The 20,501-nt window shown below is 42.2% G+C and overlaps 1 protein-coding gene across 1 annotated transcript; it reads right to left on the bottom strand.

Annotated features, from left to right (window-relative positions):
- Positions 1 to 1,084: 1,084 nt before the first annotated feature.
- LOC122553851 (intelectin-1-like) lies at positions 1,085 to 16,448 on the bottom strand. Its single transcript, XM_043698263.2, has 8 exons — positions 16,261 to 16,448; positions 13,527 to 13,621; positions 12,260 to 12,412; positions 6,859 to 7,106; positions 4,833 to 4,991; positions 3,384 to 3,504; positions 2,283 to 2,386; positions 1,085 to 1,664 (listed from the first exon to the last, which is right to left on the bottom strand). Exons 2-8 carry the CDS (start codon positions 13,591 to 13,593, stop codon positions 1,512 to 1,514), a joined length of 1,005 nt encoding a protein of 334 aa, XP_043554198.2. The 5' UTR covers positions 13,594 to 13,621; positions 16,261 to 16,448; the 3' UTR covers positions 1,085 to 1,511.
- Between the last annotated feature and the right edge of the window lie 4,053 nt (positions 16,449 to 20,501).

Raw genomic sequence — 20,501 nt, 5'->3', positions numbered from 1 at the left:
ATTAGCCAAAGGGCAAACGGGCAGCCTAATGTACACCTACTACATTGTATTTGTAAAAGTACTCAACTTCAAATACACTGGTTGGAGATTGTAACATTCGCTATTCCTGTCTCTTAAACGTTGGGTATAGTGTTGGTGGAGCAGAGATGAATCACCAAATGTTCCATCTTTTCCATACATTTTTATGTCGTATGTTTATATGTTTTGAAAATCCCTAATGTGAAAACTGATACAAAATCAGTATTACAAAGTCTGTTGTTTTCAAATTTTTACAATTAAATTTACTTCAGTTTTTTTAAATGGTCAACATTTTCTTTAATCTGTAATTCTCCTTTCCCTCGTATTAGTTTTGCTATCCCAGTTTCCTACTGCACTCTCTCTTTGCAGCTCTTAGCACATTTTATGTTTACTTTACTGTCCCTCATCTCGGTCATAACCACCCTGGATTGGCAGTATGAGTGGCTTTGTGTTTTGTTCTACGTTACACTTCACCCATTTTAATGCTGTTTTATAAGTAATGATCCTGCCTCTGAGTGATATGTGCGAGAACTGAACTGAATTATGATCTGTACAGCTCCCATTGTTCATCTATAGGTTTATCCAATCACAATAATCCAATTGGAACCGTTTGTTATCATTAGTCTCTGTCTCACCCAACAAAGGTTTCCTTTTGAAAAATCCAGGATCTTAATGACCAAATTATGCTTCTTCATTTCAAACTTAACATTGAATTTGATCATATTATGATCATAGTGAGATGAATCTTCTTTTGCCATTACACCACTAATTAAGTCTGTCCCACTATACATTCCAACATCTATGATCATTTGCCACTTTGTTGGTTCTGGACAAAAAAGTGCTCCCCAAAATTTATCTGGACTTCATGCAAGAAAGTCACACTTCACCTGAGTTATGATCTTCATCCCCAAAAGTAGAGATTGCAATCACCAAATAAAACATCTTTGCAGGAGGTCTTAAGATGTTAGAGGAGATTCAGGGTAAAATCTTAAGCAGCTGATGTCTGAAGCATGAGATAAAATGGGAAAAAGTGTGAGCTTTTCAAAGAAAAAAAATGAAATCTGTGCAGGGTGCATCCTGTCTTTTATTATTTAAAATTTACTTTTCATTGCAGTCAATCTCCTGAAAATCTTCTTAAAAGTTCTTCTTTTGTTAAGTCATAAAATAGTAAGATTTGAGTCATACAGTAAGTTATGGAAATAAATACAGGCAGGTAAAAGTTACAATTCCAGTTTATTCAGAACCCTTCAAGACTCTGATGGGATTGACTTCAGTACTAAGAAATGACAATTGCCAGAAACCACTGTTATGATCAAATATTAATAATATTTCTGCAATGCCAAACATTATAAGCAGCACTTTCTTTGGAATAATGTATTTTCCTAAAAAGCAGAAGACTTCACCACAACAAACAAATTTTGAGAATATTTAAAATGCGTAGCAGTCAGATGTCAGCGGACTAACAGGAGACTGCAATGAGGACGAAGCCTGCATTAACGGTAAAAGATCAACACTGCAGCCTCTGTCACCTCCTTCGATGCACTCCATCCCACATGTGTGCCAACCCCATTCCAGTCGAAGGCTGTGAAATCTCCACACTGCCTTGGCGATGTCTCAGGGAAGTATCCTCCACCCCCAATACAGACCTAGACATAAACAACTTGAAAGATTATATTTATATTTATTAGCATTTAAATTTAATAGCAATTATATTTATTAGCATTTCGATAGGCAGAAACATCAGGAAATGCATTATTGAGACATAGGCTGAACTGCACTGATTCAGAAATGATTTCCCCAAAACCCCAGCCCAAGCACCGGAAGCTACTGAATCTCATTTGGGGCAGTGTTAGACCTCAGTGCGGAAATGTAATCTGAAACAAAATCAGAAGTTGCTGGAGAAAGCCAGCAGGTCTGACAGCATCTGTGAAAGCAAATTGATTGTTTCGGGTCTAGCCATGGCAATTAGTTCTGACAAAGGACCTGACACATGAATTCTGCTTTCTCTCTTCGCACATGCTGCCACACCTGCTGAGTTTCTCCAGCAAGTTACGCTTTCGGTTCAAATTTCCAATGTCCCCAGTTCCTTGTTTTGCTGTAGAAACATAAGCTTAGATGCTTCTCATTCCCATGTAATGCGTTTTGCTGGAAGGTCTGTCCAGAGTTTCTGTTTGCTCACTCGTAAATCACACCACTTTCCCCCCCTCCCGTCCCCCACCCGCCACTCCTCTAACATCCCTCTTTCCCGCAGTTCCCTTACTTACATGTTCTGCATTGCATCCTTTGTATTTCACTCCAGAACACATCGCCATTGCTGCCTTTTCATTGTTAAAAACCCTGAATTGGACAAATCCTGGTTCAAGCTCAGCTGCAAACGCATAATAAATTACACGATTATTTAGATATAAAACAATTATACGTCTGGAACTTCTGACAAAGTTCTGTACTTATCGAAAATGTGCAATTGTCAATGAGTAAAAGGGAACTGTTTATAGCACCAATGGTACATGTATTCCAGTACAGCCTCTATGGATTTGAAAATTTTATTTGTGTTTATTGCTGTTTCAAAATGATGGCAAATACTGCAGTGTGTGATCCCTTAATAATTTCACTGTTTGAGATTATGTTCCCCACAACAAGTCCACACTGATCCTCCAAAGAGTAACCCACCCAGACCCATTCCCCTCTGAATGATGCAGCTAACACTATGAGCAATTTAGCCTGGCCAATTCACCTGACCTGCACATCTTTGGACTGTGGGAGGAAACTGGAGCAAACCCACGCAGACACGGGGAGAATGTGCAAACTTCACACAGACAGTTGCCCAACATTGGGATGGAATCTGGGACCCTGGAGCTGTGAGACAACAATGCTAACCACTGAGCCACTGTGCTGCACTGCTAGCCGAATGTCTCCAGCCTTTTCCACGATTATTATCCTGAATGCACTACAAGTTTGTTGGCACCATGTTCATCAGCAACTTCCAAAAAGGAATGTGATGCAAACTGGGAAAGGGGGGAAAGTAAAGCAAGACTATGAGATAAAAGCAGGAGATTAGGAAACTGGATAGGTCGCTCTGTGCTGTAAGATACTAGTTATGATTGTTTACTCTTCCATAACAGGACTGCATTTTCCACCAGTTTTCCCAAATGTAAATTGTGTTAAACTCTCTTTGATAAATGTGGTTTAGGGGCAGCTGAAAGGCATTTACTCCAAATGACCTTCCACTAGCCCTTTCTGGGTAAACCAGATCGCAAACAGGATATTCTTGGGGCTTTGCAGATGTTGTACACACCTTTAAGTTATCGGTTGAAGGGAAAAGCCTTTTTAGCCAAAAAAAAGTAAACAGAGCATTTTGCACTAACCTTGAGAATTAGGCCCATACAAACTTTTGACCTTCGCATCATTGCCAAGGTCATAAAGAATTGGAGAGAAAGGTCCATTATTTTCTTGGCATATCCCTTTGTTGTATTCGACAGGGAATTGCTGAAATTGAGCACATTGGTCACAGGTTCAAAGGTCACGCACTTGTCGTCTTGCTCTCATATTAAAAAATCTTCCTGTGCCCATTTCTCCCACACTTCTTAATTTCTCAGTTATCTCCTCACTGAACAATATCGCCCTACCCAAAGCTTTTCAATTTCATTTCATCCATGAAGGCACTACTGCTTTCTCTGTTGAAGTTTCCAATACCTTCTGATTATCAGCCTGTTCCAATGACAACATTGGTGTCTGCCTGTCAGAGGTGATTGGTCCAAGTTTCACAGTAGGACCTTGGCAACACAATCTAGACTGCCATTTCAGTGCAGCACAAAGGGTCTGTTGCATTGGGAGAGGATGTTACATTATTGGAAGATTCTTTGCATGATAAATTCCAAAAACAACCCACAACTCAGAGGGACAGAGATGATTTCATGACTCAATTCAAATAAAAGCAGGATAATTCCCCTAGTGTCCTCATCTACATTTGTCCCTTAATTGCTCTCTCTGAATTCTTCCTGTCAATGCAGCTTTTAGCTATAGAGCAAATGACTAAAATCAATTCATTGCCTTTGAAGAAATTAATGACAAAATATAGATGTAAAATTATAATAGTAACTGCATTTCAATAAATTATTCCACTGGCTGTAAAATGTTTTGAGATAGCTTTACAAAGTACAAAATACAAATTTTGTTTTGTTTTTCATTAAATTCACCAATATTCCTATGCAAAAACCCAGCATTTTCCTATTGTAGGTGTCATCTTCAACAGGTAGACCATGTACTAAACCACAACAGCAGAACTGGATGCATCTTTTAGAATGCTTAATTTTTGCATTTTAAGCTGTAGTTTTAAAATTGTCCTAGCTTATGACTGTCAAATGCATCAAGGAAGAAGGGAAAGGTAATTTCACCATTGTCCAATTGGATCACAGGGCTGCTCTCTCATTAGAGAGACTGCTAATGGTGGCTTAACCTCAGGGTCACCGTGCTCCAGGTAGGGGGAAGAGGTTAAGAAAGAGAATCCTTTATGGTAACCTCAGCTTATGTAGGAACTGAACCCAGACTGCTGACATCACTGCAAACTGTAAACCACCTTCCAGCCAACTGAGCTAACTGACCCCACTTAAATGCAACAAAAACAATTATGTTTGATTACAATGTGCACCTGAGTTGGAAGAATTTTAAGTTAATGTTGATACAAGGCCATAGTGTGCCAAAACAGCTACATTATGAGCTCTTTTTCAGGTGCAATTTCTCGTTTGAAAGCCACTGTGGCTCATTCTGTGCTTTTATTTTCCATATGTTGCAAGAAGCAATACTGAGACACTCACATGGAACAGCTGATGCAAGTTTCCTCCATATTCTTCTAGGAAGTTGGTTTCGGTGCGATAGCGGAGAATTGCTGCATCTTTCCAGCTGCTCAGTGGTGTGTTATTGGGCACGTGCCAGATCGCTATGTCTGAGGCCTTTATATCATAGTAACCTGGGTTCTGTTCAGAAATAGACACAGATTGTCAGAGCAACAGCGAATAGAATTCACGAGCATCACAGAGCTACTGAAGACAACCTGGATAGTAGTCACATGCTGCTGTGCAAAGTGAAGTTGAGAACACTTTCGTAGAATGTCTACATGGCAAGGGAAGACCAATCTTCCATAAAATCCCATGTCAGCTTACTTTTTAATAATTTGGTTCTCAGAATGTGAACATTGCTGCTTCGCTAGGCCAGCTTTCGTATCCCTTCCCAATGCCCTTGAGAAATTGGTGAATTGCTTGTTGAACTGCTGCAGTCCTTGGGGTGGATGTACAACCACAGGGCTGTGCCAAAGAGTCTCCAGCCTTTTGAGTTCCAAAATAGTGAGGAAATGACATTATCACTCCAAGTCAGAATGGTGAGTGTCTTGGAAGGGTACTTGCAGCTGATGGTGGACCCATGCATCTTCTCCTACTGTCTTTCTAAATGATTGAGGTTACAGGTTCAGAAGCTGTTGAGTTATTGCAGTGCGTCTTATAGATGGTACACACTGCTGCTGCTCTGTTTGTTGGTGAAGGTGGCCATCTGCAAGAGTATTTCAGTTAGTACTCTTCACCTGCTTTTTCCTTAAAGACCCATGCTTTTCCTCTTGGCAGATGCTTATTCGATTCCTTTTGCAAAGCCAACATTTACCTACCTGCACAACACACTCAGACATCAGACCACAGTTCTTCACCACTTGCTGCGTAAAAAAAGTTATTCCTCACGTCACCATTGGTGTGCTTTGGGTCTCGACCATTGGAAACACTGCACGGATCATGAAGGCAGAACCTGCTGGATCACGGTTGACTGGATCATAGAGTGGTGGATTAGGGAGGATCAGCATGTGGTCTGCATAGAGGCTTTCCTCTATCCTGAAGCACTATGTTATTAGTAGCATCTCAAAGTATTTTCAGTCTCACGCATCTCCTAATGTTACCCAGGTCATGTCCCCATAATTCAAATTAACATCTAATTGTTACATTCTCCAAAAATCTTTAAAAATATTAATCCTTTCTCCATCCTCTTTTGTTCACTGAAAGCAAATACAATTCAGTGACTCTTTTGTTACTGAATCCAAAATTATGGAATCATATCAGACATACTTACTTATTTAGTGCCCTTGATTAGTTTCCCTACAGTGTAGAAACAGGCCCTTTGGCCTAACGAGTCCACACCGGCCCTCCGAAGAGTAATCCACCCCCGACTAATGCACCTAACACTACGGGCAATTTAACATGGCCAATTCACCTGACCTGCACATCTTTGGACTGTGGGAGGAAACCAGAGGACCCAGAAGAAACCCTCACAGACACGGGGAGAATGTGCATACTCCACATAGACAGTTGCCCGAGGCCAGAATCGAACTTGGGTCCCTGGTGCTGTGATGTAGCAGTGCTAACCACTGAGCCACCGTGCCGCCCCCAATGAAGAAGTGTCCTCTGAACTCCACAAAAGTGAGTACTCCAGATGCGGAAGATTAGAGTCAAGACTATGGTGCTGGAAAAGCACAGCAGGTCAGGCAGCATTGGAGTTTCCAGCATTACACTCTTGACTCTTCCTCTGGACTCCTCCTGCCTAGCCACATGGTGCAGAAAGAATATTAGTTACTTTATAACTTTACAGTTAAGCCCAACTGATTCATGCATGATTTTTCAATCGATGTATGTCCACATATTCTTTGATAATTCGCTTCCCTTTATACTACTTTACTGTTCTAGTTGTTTGAAATTTATACCCACATTTCAATTTCTCTTCCTTGCTTCAATTCTGGTCAGCGGTCCCACTTACACCAGTCATGACAAGCATTGTTTTAAACAAAGAGATTTCACAGAAACTGATCACCTTCAGGTCATCACTTGTCGCTCCTTCTGGTGAACCAAATGTCGCGTAGTTGGACCATGACCCATCTCCTGCTGGAAAATTGATATTACTCCCTTGCTGACTGGACCAGCGGTCCCCAGTGGTGCACTTCCCAAGTATATTGTTCTCATGGACACTTGCAACCAGAGTCCAACCACCTCCATCAGTGGTCATGTCACAGAAAGCCTGGTAGCTTTCACCATTACTGGTTATCAAGCGGTGAATGCCATCTGTGGTGAAGAAGGTAATTTTCAGCAAATCAGAGCAATCATGAGCAACACTGGCTCTGAACCCTGTGCATCAACTCGAGGGAAGTACCATCACAAGGGGAAGGAAAATGGGAAAAGAATCTCTTCTGATTACATTTCTTACGTGTTGAATCATTGAAAGGAAAATCAAGTAGGATAAATTGACAAGCTCATTTGGTCTTAAAATAAGAAGTAATGTGATTAGAGGCATGCAATTTTTGACTCTGTATGTATGTAATATATATTGTATAGTGAAGGGGGTGTGGGTTCGGTTGCGTGGAAAAATACAAAATCAAAATGAAAGGAGAAAGTAAGATTGCAGGTTAGTGATGGGGCTGATTATTACTAGCAAATAAAAGGGACAAAATATGCGAGTGTCATTTTGTATCAGGGAACCATAAAAGTGTAGGGAAACTGGATAATAGAACAAACAAAGCGTGGCACCATGGCTCAGTGGTTAGCACTGCTGACTCACAGCACCAGGGACCCAGGTTCGATTCCAGCCTCGGGCGACTGTCTGTGTGGAGTTTGCACATTCTCCCTGTTCTGCGTGGGTATCCTCCGGGTGCTCTGGTTTCCTCCCATGGTCCAAAGACGTGCAGATCGGGTGAACTGGCCGTGCTAAATTGCCCATGGTGTTAGGTGTATTAGTCAGAGGGAAATGGGTCTGGCTGGGTTACTCGTCAGAGAGTCGGTATGGACTTGTTGGGCCAAAGGGCCTGTTTCCACACTGTAGGTAATCTAATCTTAAAGGCTTTGTACTTTAATGCATGAAGCATTCTGAAAAAGGTCGATGAAATAAGACCATAAGACATAGGAGCAGAAGTAAGGCAATTCGGCCCATCGAGTCCACTCCGCCATTCAATCATGGCTGATGGGCATTTCAACTCCACTTACCCGCATTCTCCCCGTAGCCCTTAATTCCTTGTGACATCAAGAATTTATCAATTTCTGCCTTGAAGACATTTAGCGTCCCAGCCTCCACTGCACTCTGAGGCAATGAATTCCACAGGCCCACCACTCTCTGGCTGAAGAAATGTCTCCGCATTTCTGTTCTGAATTTACCCCCTCTAATTCTAAGGCTGTGTCCACGGGTCCTAGTCTCCTCGCCTAACGGAAACAATTTCCTAGCATCCATCTTCTCCAAGCCATGTATTATCTTGTAAGTTTCTATTAGATCTCCCCTTAATTTTCTAAACTCCAATGAATACAATCCCAGGATCCTCAGCCGTTCCTCATATGTTAGACCTACCATTCCAGGGATCATCCATGTGAATCTCCTCTGGATACGCTCCAGTGCCAGAATGTCCTTCCTGAGGTGTGGGGACACAGTACTCGAAATGGGGCCTAACCAGAGCTTTATAAAGTCTCAGTAGCACAACGGTGCTTTTATATTCCAACCCTCTTGAGATAATTGACAACATTGCATTCACTTTCTTAATCACGGACTCAACCTGCATGTTTACTTTTAGAGAATCCTCGACTAGCACTCTCAGATCCCTCTGTACTTTGGCTTTACGAATTTTCTCACCGTTTAGAAAGTAGTCCATGCTTGTATTCTTTTTTCCAAAGTGCAAGACCTCGCATTTGCTCACATTGAATTCCATCAGCCATTTCCTGGACCACTCTTCCAAACTGTCTAGATCCTTCTGCAGCCTCCCCACTTCCTCAATACTACCTGCCTGTCCACCTAACTTCGTATCATCGGCAAACTTCGCTAGAATGTCCCCAGTCCCTTCATCCAGATCATTAATATATAATGTGAACAGCTGCGGCCCCAACACTGAACCGTGTGGGACACCGCTTGTCACCGGCTGCCATTCCAAAAAAGAACCTTTTATCCCAACTCTCTGCCTTCTGTCAGACAGCCAATGATGGCATAAATCAGGGTAAATTGCGGTCACAAAGACTTTAAACTAGGTAAAGTGAAGGGGGACTCAGGAGAAGTGATTAAAGTTTCCAGAACAAGAAATAGGACAGCAAATGAGAGGATAACCATGAGTAGAAAGACAGTCAATACAGGGCCGAAGGTGTTGTTCTTCTATGCACACAGTATGCAAAACAAGGTACATAAGCTTGTAGTGCAGATTGAAATTGGTGGGTATGATGTTGTGGGTGTCACAGCAACATGACTGCAGGGGAGCCGCATGAGATCAGGATAAGGAACGAAATATCCACGGATATATGTCTTATTGAAAGAACAGGCAGAGGGGGCGGGGTTTCCTTGTTAGTAAGAAACGAAATTAAATCAATAGCAAGAAGTGATATGGAGTCAGAGGATATAGAATCTGTGTGGTTGGAGTTGAGGAACTGCAAAGGAGAAATGATCCTGATCAGGATGTGGGGAAGAAAATAAATCAGAAGATGTTAGAAAGGCACTTTTACAATAATCCTGGGGGACTTCAATATACTGAGAAAATCCAGTTGATATCAGAGTCCAAGAAAAGGAATTCGGTGAATGTCTGCAAGATGTTTTTAATGGAGCAGCTTGTGGTACAGCCCACTACAAAACAGACAATTATGGAATTGGTGATGTGTATTGAGCAACCTTGATTCGGAAGTTGGGTCCACTCTAGCGGTAAGTGACCAAAATATGACTTGGAGGAGCTGGGGTGTTGGACTGGGGTGGACAGTTAAAAATCACACAACACCAGGTTATAAAGTCCAACTGGTTTATTTGGAAGCACTAGCTTTCAAAGCGCCGCTCCTTCTCCTACATCAGGTGGTTGTGAAGCAGGACCATAAGAGACAGAATTTACAGCAAAGGATTACAATGATACATTGAACAAACCTAGATTGATAAGTCTTCCATGTGTTAGAATTGATTTGCTAGTTTTGATTCTTTAATACAGAAATCCCAGGACTTCTTTTAAGTCACATTCTCAAGATAATTCAAGATTTTATATCAATAGGTGACATCTCAGCTCAGACAATGCCTTAAATGTGCAAGGTTAGAGTCTGTCTCTATCCCAATCTTGAGTCAGACTGGTTCTAAAACTCGGACTAATTGTCTATCTCATTCGCTGCAGGCAAGGATGCCCTGAGGCATGGTACGTTAGTGAGACCAAGCAGATGTCACAGCAACGGATGAATGGACATTGCACAACAATCAACAGGCAGGGGTGTTCCCTCCCAGTCAGGGAAAACTTCAGCGGTCTGGGACATTTGGCCTCGGACCTTCAGGTGACCGTCCTCCAAGTCAAACTTCGGGACTGGCAACCATGCAAAGTGGCCAAACAGAGGCTGATAGCCAAGTTCAGTACCATAAGGATGGCTTCAACCGGGATCTTGGATTCATGTCACACAACAGGTACCTCACTGCACTATACACTCTCTCTCACACACAAGCACGCACTCTTACATAAACACACCCTCACACAGATCCTCTCTCATATGCACACACATACACCTCCCACACACTCTCCTGCATGTACACACATATACAGGTCTTTGGGGTGAATTTGTATTTGCAGATACATTCTATTTAGATTAGAATGCTGTGTGATCCATTAAACATTTCACTGTTTGAGATTAGATTCCCTACAGTGTGGAAACAGGCACTTTGGCCCAACAAGTCCACACCAACCCTCCGAAGAGTAACCCACCCAGACCCATTTCCCTCTGACTAATGCACTAACACTATGGGCAATTTAGCATGGCCAATTCACCTGGCCTGCACATCTGTGGACTGTGGGAGGAAACCAGAGCACCCGGAGGAAACTCACGCAGACACATGGAGAATGTGCAAACTCCACACAGACAGTTGCCCGAGGCTGGAATTGAACCTGGGACCCTGGTGCTGTGAGTTAGCAGTGCTAACCACTGAGCTGCCATGCCAGCCCTCTATTCTGTTCAAACAATACAGAACCTGCAAGTAGTCAATGCAGTAAGTCAATTCAAGTAATATTTATAAATTCCATTTTGGAAATAGAACCAGTCTGACTCAAGATCAGGATAGAGACAGACTCTAACCTCACACCTTTAAGGCATTGTCTGCACTGAGATGTCAAATTTTGTGATTAAACTTTAAATTATTTTGAGAATATGACTTAAAAGAAGTTCTGGAATTTCCATATTGAAGAACTGAAACCAGCAAATCCATTCTAAAAGATGAAAGACTTATCAATCCTTCATTGTAAATTCTGTTTCTTATGGTCCTGCTTCACAACCACCTGATGAAGGAGCAGCGCTTCGAAAGCTAGTGCTTGTTGGAATATAACCTGGTGTTGTGTGATTTTTAACTTTGACAGAATTCATCCTGCAGTTTGAGAGAGAGAAGCTGGAATCAGATGTAACAGTATTAGAGTTGAGTAAACGTAACTACAAAGACATGAGGGAGGGGCTGTCCAGGGATGATTGGAAAGGGGGGGGCCTAGCAAGGAAGACGGTGGAGCAGCACAGGCGAGAGTTTCTGGGTGTAGTTTGTGGAGGCACAGCAGAAATTCACCCCAAGGAGGAAGAAACATACTAGGGGAAGAATGAGGAAGTCAGGGACGGCATAAAAACAAAGCAAAAGGTTACAATGTCATGAATGAAGATTAGTAGGAAGCCAGAGAATTGGGAAGTCTTTTAAAAATTGTACAGGATAACCTAAACAGCAATTGGGAGCAAGGGTTGGAGAAGATGAAATATGAGGTGAGCTAGCTAGTAATCTAATAGAAGCTTGCAAGAGTTGTTTATCAGGTATGTATATAAAAGGATAGAGAGAGACAAACGTGGACATTGTACCTCTGGAAAATGAGGTTGGAGAAGTAGTAACGAGGAGCAAATAAATGGCAGAAGCAGGTACTTTGCATCAGTTTTCACAGTGGAAAACACCAGCAGCAGGTCAGAACTTCAAACGGGTCAGGGAGCAGAAGTGAGTGTAGTAGCCGTCACAAAGGAGATGATGCTGGAGAGCTGAAAGGTCTGAAGGGTGGTTAAATCACCTGGATTAGATGGACTATACCCCAGAGTTCTGAAGGAGATAGCTGAGGGGATTGTAGAGGTGCTGGTGGTGATCGTTTAGGAATTACTGGTGTCAGGGAGGGCTTGACTAATTTTGCACTTTCCCCAAGGCACTGAAGGGAATTGTAAGCACACTGGCTACATCGTAGCTGCATGAGCCAATCACACTTGATGTCAAAAACATTTACCTTGGGTGATGTCATGTTTTTCTTTGAGTTCCTGACAGCTCCTTGAGAAATTGTGTCGGGGCTTCGATTTACCATTACAGCCGTCATATTTCAACTCGAAGTTACCAACGACCTGGAAATTCCCCTTGTCCACTTTTGAACCATGAGTTTCATCTTAAAATACGAAAAAGACTTTGTGTCATTGGACATAACAAGACATAGGCAAGAAGAGACAGGAATGTAGCAGCATATAAGGTAGCGGTGCAGAGAAAGGAAGAGAAAAAGGGAAGGGAGTGAGGGGGTGAGGGACACAGAAACACAGCGATTCAGAGAAGGAAACAAAGAGAAAGAGAAAGAAACAGAGGGAGCCATGAAAAGAGACATGGGATTGAGGGATGATGACATAGACAGACAGAAAGCTGGATAAGTGACAAGGAAAACAAGAGGGGAGGGAAATACATCTGGAACAGATCACAGAGGAGGGAAAGGAAGCATATAGAGACGGGGGAACAAAATGGACAGTGAGGCAGAAAGGAAAACTGGCACATAAAGGGTGAAGGAGTTAACAGAGCTTAAAAATGTGTTGCTGGAAAAGCGCAGCAGGTCAGGCAGCATCAAAGGAACAGGAGAATCGATGTTTCGGGCATAAGCCCTTCTTCGTGAATGAAGGAATGATCATTCCTGAAGAAGGGCTTATGCCCGAAACGTCGATTCTCCTGTTCCTTTGATGCTGCCTGACCTGCTGCGCTTTTCCAGCAACACATTTTTAAGCTCTGATCTCCAGCATCTGCAGTCCTCACTTTCTCCTCGAAAGAGTTAACAGAGTCTGAGTTAAAATTAGAACGAGAACCTTGAGAGGAGGGAGAAACAGCCAGGCTGACAAAATTGCCCACGTTTACACGATCAGGAAGAGTAGGACCATGAAAAAAAAGCCGCAGGCAGAAGGACAATAAGGAAGAGGGAATAGATGGAGAGATTTATGTTGTGTTGCTGGTCAGAGGCATTGTGTGTCCTCTGGCACATTGCTGACTTGATTACCGTCCTGATGGGAACACCGCACTGATCATCTGTGGGTAGTCAGTATCCTCTTCATTAAGCAACAAAGAGATGTAGCTCCAGGAATGTCTGGGGGAGGGGATATGAATCCTAGGGAATGAGGGAACCCCTGAGAAAGGATGCAATGGTACAGACCAGGATCCAAGCTGTTCTGTACAGTCCCACCCATTACTTTATGTATCCCAGTTTAAATTCACAAAACAAATACAATCGTGATAAAGTCGTCACTTACCTTCATGTTGAATAGGGGATTGCTCAGTGCTGGCAATAACAAGGAATAGAAGAAGGATGACCTTCATTTCTTCACAACAGCTTTTCTGTGAGGGGCTGTAATCACAAACAAAATAAGAGAGGAGAGAAAGTACATTATCTCAGCTGGCATTTTGAATGTTGCAATAACGCATTAACTCTACGCATTGGGATGGATGAAGTCAGTTCCTGCCTTATTGTCGAAAGTTACTCATGGGTATCACTGGAAATCTAAGTCAGACTGCATAGAGTAACTTGGAGATAGTGAGAACTGAAGATGCTGGAGATCAGAGTGGATGGAGAGTGGAGATGGAAAAAGCACAAAATCACCTTCTTGTGGGCACTTATGGATAGATAAAAATGCCATCTGTGCAAACATCCCTTAACCAAATAATACAACAAAATCATTGTCAACTCAGGTAGAGAATGATATAGAGAGAGCAATAAGAATGGGTTAAAAAGGAGAAATTTTGAAAAATAAGAATTGTTATAGAGGTACAGACATCTTGGTGTGTTGTTGAAAATGGCAAGAATAGTTGACAGGAAGGGGCACATTTTTGTCATTGTAACAAAGGTCGGAAGTTTAAAGTCAAGGCATTGATTAGCTAATGGGAGGTGATGCACAATTAAACAACGAATAGATTTTGCAAATTTTTCTCTTCTCAATGATTGGGGGAGTACAACCCATCAGTACAACAATAATATTCAGCCAGGACTGTCAAATGGATGATTCAACTAACCCACCTCCAGATGTGCCCAGAATCACAGTGGCCAGTCTTCAGCAGATTCAGTTCTCACATACTATATCTAGAAATGGCTAAGGGCTCTGACAATATTCCAGCAATAGCACTGCCGACTTGTATTGCAGATGTTCCCATAGCCAAGCTGTTCCAATACAGATACAAATGGGATGTACTGAAAATAGAGTAAATTGCCAAGATATGTCATGTATTTAAAAAGCAGGCCAAATTAACCTTCCCATTAGTCTACCCTTGATCATCAGTAAAGTCATGGGAAGAGTCACAAAAAGTGCTACCGAGCAGCAATAACCTGCTCACTGATGCCCAGTTTGGATTTCTCCAGGGCCTCAAAGCTCAGGACCTCATTATAGCCTTTGTTCAAACATGAACATCTTCTGAAGGAGACTTCCCACACCTCTCTCTATCCCTGGCACCTCCTCCTCTCACACTCACTACCAAGCTAGTCGGGTTTAATTGCAATTGCTAGTGTTCCACGTCCAGGGAGTTCAATCCGTTTTGTGAGTTGCAAATGTCTGTAGTTTACCCAGCCAAGATCTAAGAAATTAGATCTTATGTGAGTAGACATCTGTTATGTGTGGCAATAATTCTAAATAAAGCACTTCAGTGCATTCATCAATGCTGAGTTAGAAATGTATCTGGCAGATGCTATCTTGGCACAGCTATGGCACTGATGAACATGCAACATTTACATTGATTTATGAAGAATTTCTGAACTTGCTGGGCTTGTATAAAGAAGCCTACAACATTTGGATTTTGAGGCTTGAATTAACATTCATGTCAATTAATTAACATTTGAAAACTGCACCCAATGTCATGTGACTGAACCTGCAGGATTAGCTCCAACTGTAGCCATACGCACAGATGACAATGACCACAAAATCAACTGGGGCAACACAACGATCATAGGACAAGCTAAACTTAGAACAGCCAGAGAATTTCTAGAAGCACGGCTCTCAGCCACGGACTTCATCAACAAGCACATTGACATAGACCCAATGTAACGGCCACTACACCGAACAACCGGAACTAGCAGGAACAGCACCAAATGAATTCCACAAGACACAGTACAGCAGCGCTTCACAGAAGTACCCAAAGCACTGAAGATGTCACCTAGACAGGGGATGAAATGTCTACAAATCAACTTCCCAGCTCGGCAAACATACCCACAACCACGACAACTGGCACACAAGCTCCAAATCTTTACACAAACCTTGAACTTGTGTCAATAAGTAAACAAAAGAAAATCAGTTCATCCTTACTTCCTTCGATTTGCATTATGAATTCATCCATTTTCTTTCGAATGTTGTGCACATTAGGAGGATAGTTTTCATGTAATCCTTAAATGGTTTTTGTAACTTCTGGCTGATATACTCTTCAAAATGAACTCTCAATCCCTTCCTGTCACGGTCTGTTCATCATTCTCCACATTGTGGAGGTGGCAGTTTTGGGCTGGGGTGGACAAATTTCAAAAATCACACAACATCAGGTTATAGTCCAACAGGTTTATTAGGAAGTACTAACTTCAGAGTGCTGCACAGTGTCAGGCACTGCGATCTTTTGCTTATAAATTCCGTTCTTTTATGATCCTGCTGCGCAGCCACCTGATGAAGGAGCAGTGTTCTGAAAGCTGGTACTTCCTAATAAACCTGTTGGACTATAACCTGGTGTTGCGTGATTTTTAACATTCTCCATATTAATAACTTTCTGTAAAACATTCCAGATCTCCTCACAGAATAAAAACCTACATAGAACTCTTTACCAGCACTTGCATTGACTTTTTGCATTTTAGCTCATGACATTTTACTTGGTTACTTTCAGCGGTGAAGAACAAAACAAAACGTTTTACCTTACTTAAGAACTAACACCGTGCTATTGATTTTGTTCTAAATAAACTTGAAAGGGAGAAGAAGCCAGCTCCATAAACCAACATCTCACAGCTCTCAGTGTTCTACTTACACTGATTTAGGAGAATTCTTCAGGAATTTTCTGGGATAAATGTTGCCAAAACACTGGATATCTGGCCCAGATAGTCTCCTGGTGTGTTTCAGAGGTTCCTCCTCATGGCTTTAACAGCAATTACCAACAAATGGTAGCTGTCCTTCTGGATGGTGAGTATCCTTTTACGGTGCATTTGAAAGCAACAGGATCATGATGTTCACTCACAAACACCTCAGCATTTCGCCTGAGGCATCGTTTCAAAACACATTAACCTTTACTTATAAATAGTCTGCACTCAGCCCGTTATCCACTTCTCCACTGAAATCAAGACACATAGAGTCATAGAGATATACAGCACAGAAACAGACCCTTCAGTCCAACCTGTCCATGCCGACCAGATATCTCAACCCAGTCTAGTCCCACTTGCCAGCACCCGGCCCATACCCCTCCAAATCCTTCCTATTCATATATCCATCCAGCTGCAATTGTATTCACCCCCACCACTTCCTCTGGAGGCTCATTCCAAACATGTACCACCCTCTGCGTGAAAATGTTACCCCTTAGGCCCTTTTATATCTCCCCCCTCTCACCCTAAACCTATGCCCTCTAGTTCTGGATTCCCCATTCCAGAGAAAAGACCTTGTCTGTTTATCCTATCCATGCCCCTCATAATTTTGTAAACCTCTATAAGGTCACCCCTCAGCCTCGGACGCTCCAGGGAAAACAGCCCCAGCCTGTTCAGCCTCTCCCTGTAGCTCAGATCCACTAACCCTGGTAACATCCTTGTAAATCTTTTCTGAACCCTTTCAAGTTTCACAACATTTTTCTGATAGGAAGGAGACCAGAATTGCATGCAATATTCCAAAAGTGGCCGAACCAATGTCCTGTACAGCCGCAACATGACCTCTCAACTCCTGTACTCAGTATTCTGACCAATAAAGGAAAGCATACTAAATGCCTTCTTCACTATCCTATCTACTAGTGACTGCAATTTCAAGAAGCTATGAGCCTGTACTCCAAGATCTCTTTGTTCAGCAACACTCCCTAGGACCTTACCATTAAGTGTATAAGCCCTGCTAAGATTTGCTTTCCCAAAATGCAGCACTTCGCATTTATCTAAATTAAACTCCATCTGCCACTTCTCAGCCCATTGGCCACATGGTCAAGATCCAGTTGTAATCTGAAGTAATCTTCTTCGTTGTCCACTATACCTCCAATTTTGGTGTCATCTGCAAACATACTAACTATACCTCTTATGCTCACATCCAAATCATTCATATAAATGATGAAAAGTAGTGGACCCAGCACCGATCCTTGTGGCACAGGCCTCCAGTCTGAAAAACAACCATCCACCACCACCCTGTCTTCTACCTTGGATCCAGTTCTGTATCCATATGGCTAGTTCTCCCTGTAGTCCGTGAGATCTAACCTTGCTAACCAGCCTCCCATGGGAACCTTATTGAATGCCTTACTGAAGTCCATATAGGTCATGTCTACCGCTCTGCCCTCATCAATCCTCTTTGTTACTTCTTCATAAAACTCAATCAAGTTTGTGAGACATGATTTCCCATGCACAAAGCCATGTTGACTATCCCTAATCAGGCCTTTGAGGGGCCCTATTCTCTCCCTAGTTATTCTTTTGTCCTTAATGTATTTGTAAAAACCCTTTGGATTCTCCAATACTCTATTTGCCAAAGCTATCTCATTTCCCCTTTTTGCCCTCCTGATTTCCCTCTTAGGTATACTTCTATTACCTTTATACTCCTGGACTAAATTTGGAACGAGAAGCGATTGGCAGTTGCTGCGGCCTGGTACTATCCCATGACCTTGGTTGGATGTTCTGTCATTGAGAGACAGGAGCAGTGCAATGGGCTCAGAAGTACAGGGATTGCAGGCTGAGACAGTTAGGCAAGTAGATGAGCAAGGTGAAATATTGTTGAAGGTGAGGATGGTGAGCGGGTAATGTGATTGCTGTGGGTAATGTGATCTATCCTCAGGGGTCGAGAGGGGGCTGTGAGCAGTGGGGGTGGGGGGGTTGGTGAGCACTGAGGGTGGGGTTTTGTTTAGGAGTGGAAGTGAGGTGTTGGGGGTGGGGGGGGTGATGTGGGGGAGCTACAGACAGTACCTTCCAAACCCACAAAAAATTCTATCTGGAAGGACAAGGGCAACAGATATATGGGAATACCACTGCCTGCAAGTTACCCTCCAAACAGGTCACTATTCTGATTTGGGAATTTAACACAGGCATGCAGGCACACACAGATACACACAGACACAGAATTTCTTCAGTCAGAGGGTAATGAATCTGTGGAATTCTTACCCACAGAGGGCTGTAGACACTGGGTCATTAAGTATGTTCAAGTCTGAGATAAAACAGATTTTTAATTCATGAAGGAATCAAAAATTGAGTTAAGGATTACCAGATCAGCCATGATCTCATTGCGTGGCTGAGCAGATTTGATGGGCTGAATAGCCCACTTCGCTTCTTTTGTCTGATAGCCTTATGTTCTTAGTTAATCTAATTTGGGCTCCATTCAGTTCAAGGGGGAAACATAATCTGGGGTGCCTATTAATCCCTTTCCTAGGAAGGCTGTCTGTGGATGCTGCTTGCTTTCTGTTCCAGAAAAGAATAATTTCAGACCTGAAACAGTCATGCTGTCTTTCTCTCCACAAGTGGTTCCAGACCTATTGGGTTTTTCCATCACTTTAAAAACAATTATTTCAGATTTCCCACATTTGCAGCATTTGCGTTCGTTCCTTATTTGCTATATTCTAGCTGGCACAATCAGCATGATGGACCAAATGGCCTTCTCAGCATCATTATAATTCTGTGATTCTGTTTCCTCACTCGAACCATCCACCCACTCCTCTAACATCCATCTTTGCTGCAGGCCCTGTACCTGCGTGTTCTGAATTGCATCCATTGTATTTGACTCCAGAACACATCACCAGTGCTGCTTTTTCATTGTCGAATCTCACACACACTTTCTCCCTCTCTCACACACACACACACACACTCACTCACTTGAAGGGCTTTTGCCTGAAACGTCGATTTTCCTGCTCCTCGGATGCTGCCTGACCTGCTGTGCTTTTCCAGCACCACTTTAATCTTGACTCATATCCTGGTTCAAATTCACCTGCAAATACATTATAAATAGCATGGTTACTTAAGTATAAAAATAATACACATCGGGATCTTTGAATATCACATTTTAAAGAGGCGCAGTTAGACAGGGGAAAGATATTAACTGATGGTTGCTGCTGTTGCCAGAGCTGCTGAGGATTTTCAGAATTTTGAATTGAAGGAGCTTGGGTGACTAGGTGGATCGTTTCCAAATTTGCTGTTTCTATTTTGCTCATATGCAGCCTGGGTAGTGCATTCTCACCACCCCTGTTGCAATCTCACTTTATCTCTTCTGAACTGAGGTTAATAATGAGTCTAGAGCTGAGCGGCCCTGACAGAAGGCGAGCTAAGCATTGTTGGTTCTTATATAATGACGTCATGGTTTGAAGAATGAGATTTTTTTATGAATAAAGTATATTCTTGAAATAAAAAGCATTCTGGGAGTGGAGTTGGAATGCACTAAAGCTTGGGCCATCAACGTCCAGTGGGGAAAGAGCACTGTCTGAGGTCTTCCTGCTGAAGATAAATGGGGGGTCCATTCAGTTATCGGACCCTCCCAGTGTCTCACATATATGTAAATATTAATATTGTATGTCAAAGAGTGGTCTGAAGTTTTGAGGATAGAGTCAAAGACCAATGTTTTATTTGTTTATTTGACATGCAAATGTACAGAACCGAACTGCATTTTTGACAATGTATACATACAGAGATTCTTTTATGAATAAAGTATATTTCTGAAATTACAAAAAAAGCTTTGAATTACAAACATATAAACAAGAGTATTGGTCTGTTTAGCCAATGATCAGGACTCTGGTACAACCTGAACATCTATGACTTTCACTTGGACTTGTTGCTGATTCTTGTTTTGGAGCCCTAAAATTCAAGCTCTTTGTTATTTCCCAGTGCTGCACTAAGCTTTAGGTCACTAGTTGAAGGTGATGCCCTTTTTCTGCTGGAAGAAAGTAAATAAAATATTTTGCACTTACATTGACTGAAAGGCCCAGACAACTATTTTATCTCCTCATCACTTAATCTCCTCATAAGTGATGCGATTTAATGGTTCGTTATCACCTTGACATTTCCTTTCATTATATTCGGCAGGGTATTGCTTAAATTAAGCATATTGCTCACAGGT

Source organism: Chiloscyllium plagiosum, unplaced genomic scaffold (assembly GCF_037043375.1).
Source record: "Chiloscyllium plagiosum isolate Xiang-an unplaced genomic scaffold, Cpla_swu_hap1 HiC_scaffold_8, whole genome shotgun sequence".
NCBI lineage: Eukaryota > Metazoa > Chordata > Chondrichthyes > Orectolobiformes > Hemiscylliidae > Chiloscyllium > Chiloscyllium plagiosum.
This window is presented reverse-complemented; position numbering and strand designations above follow the sequence as displayed.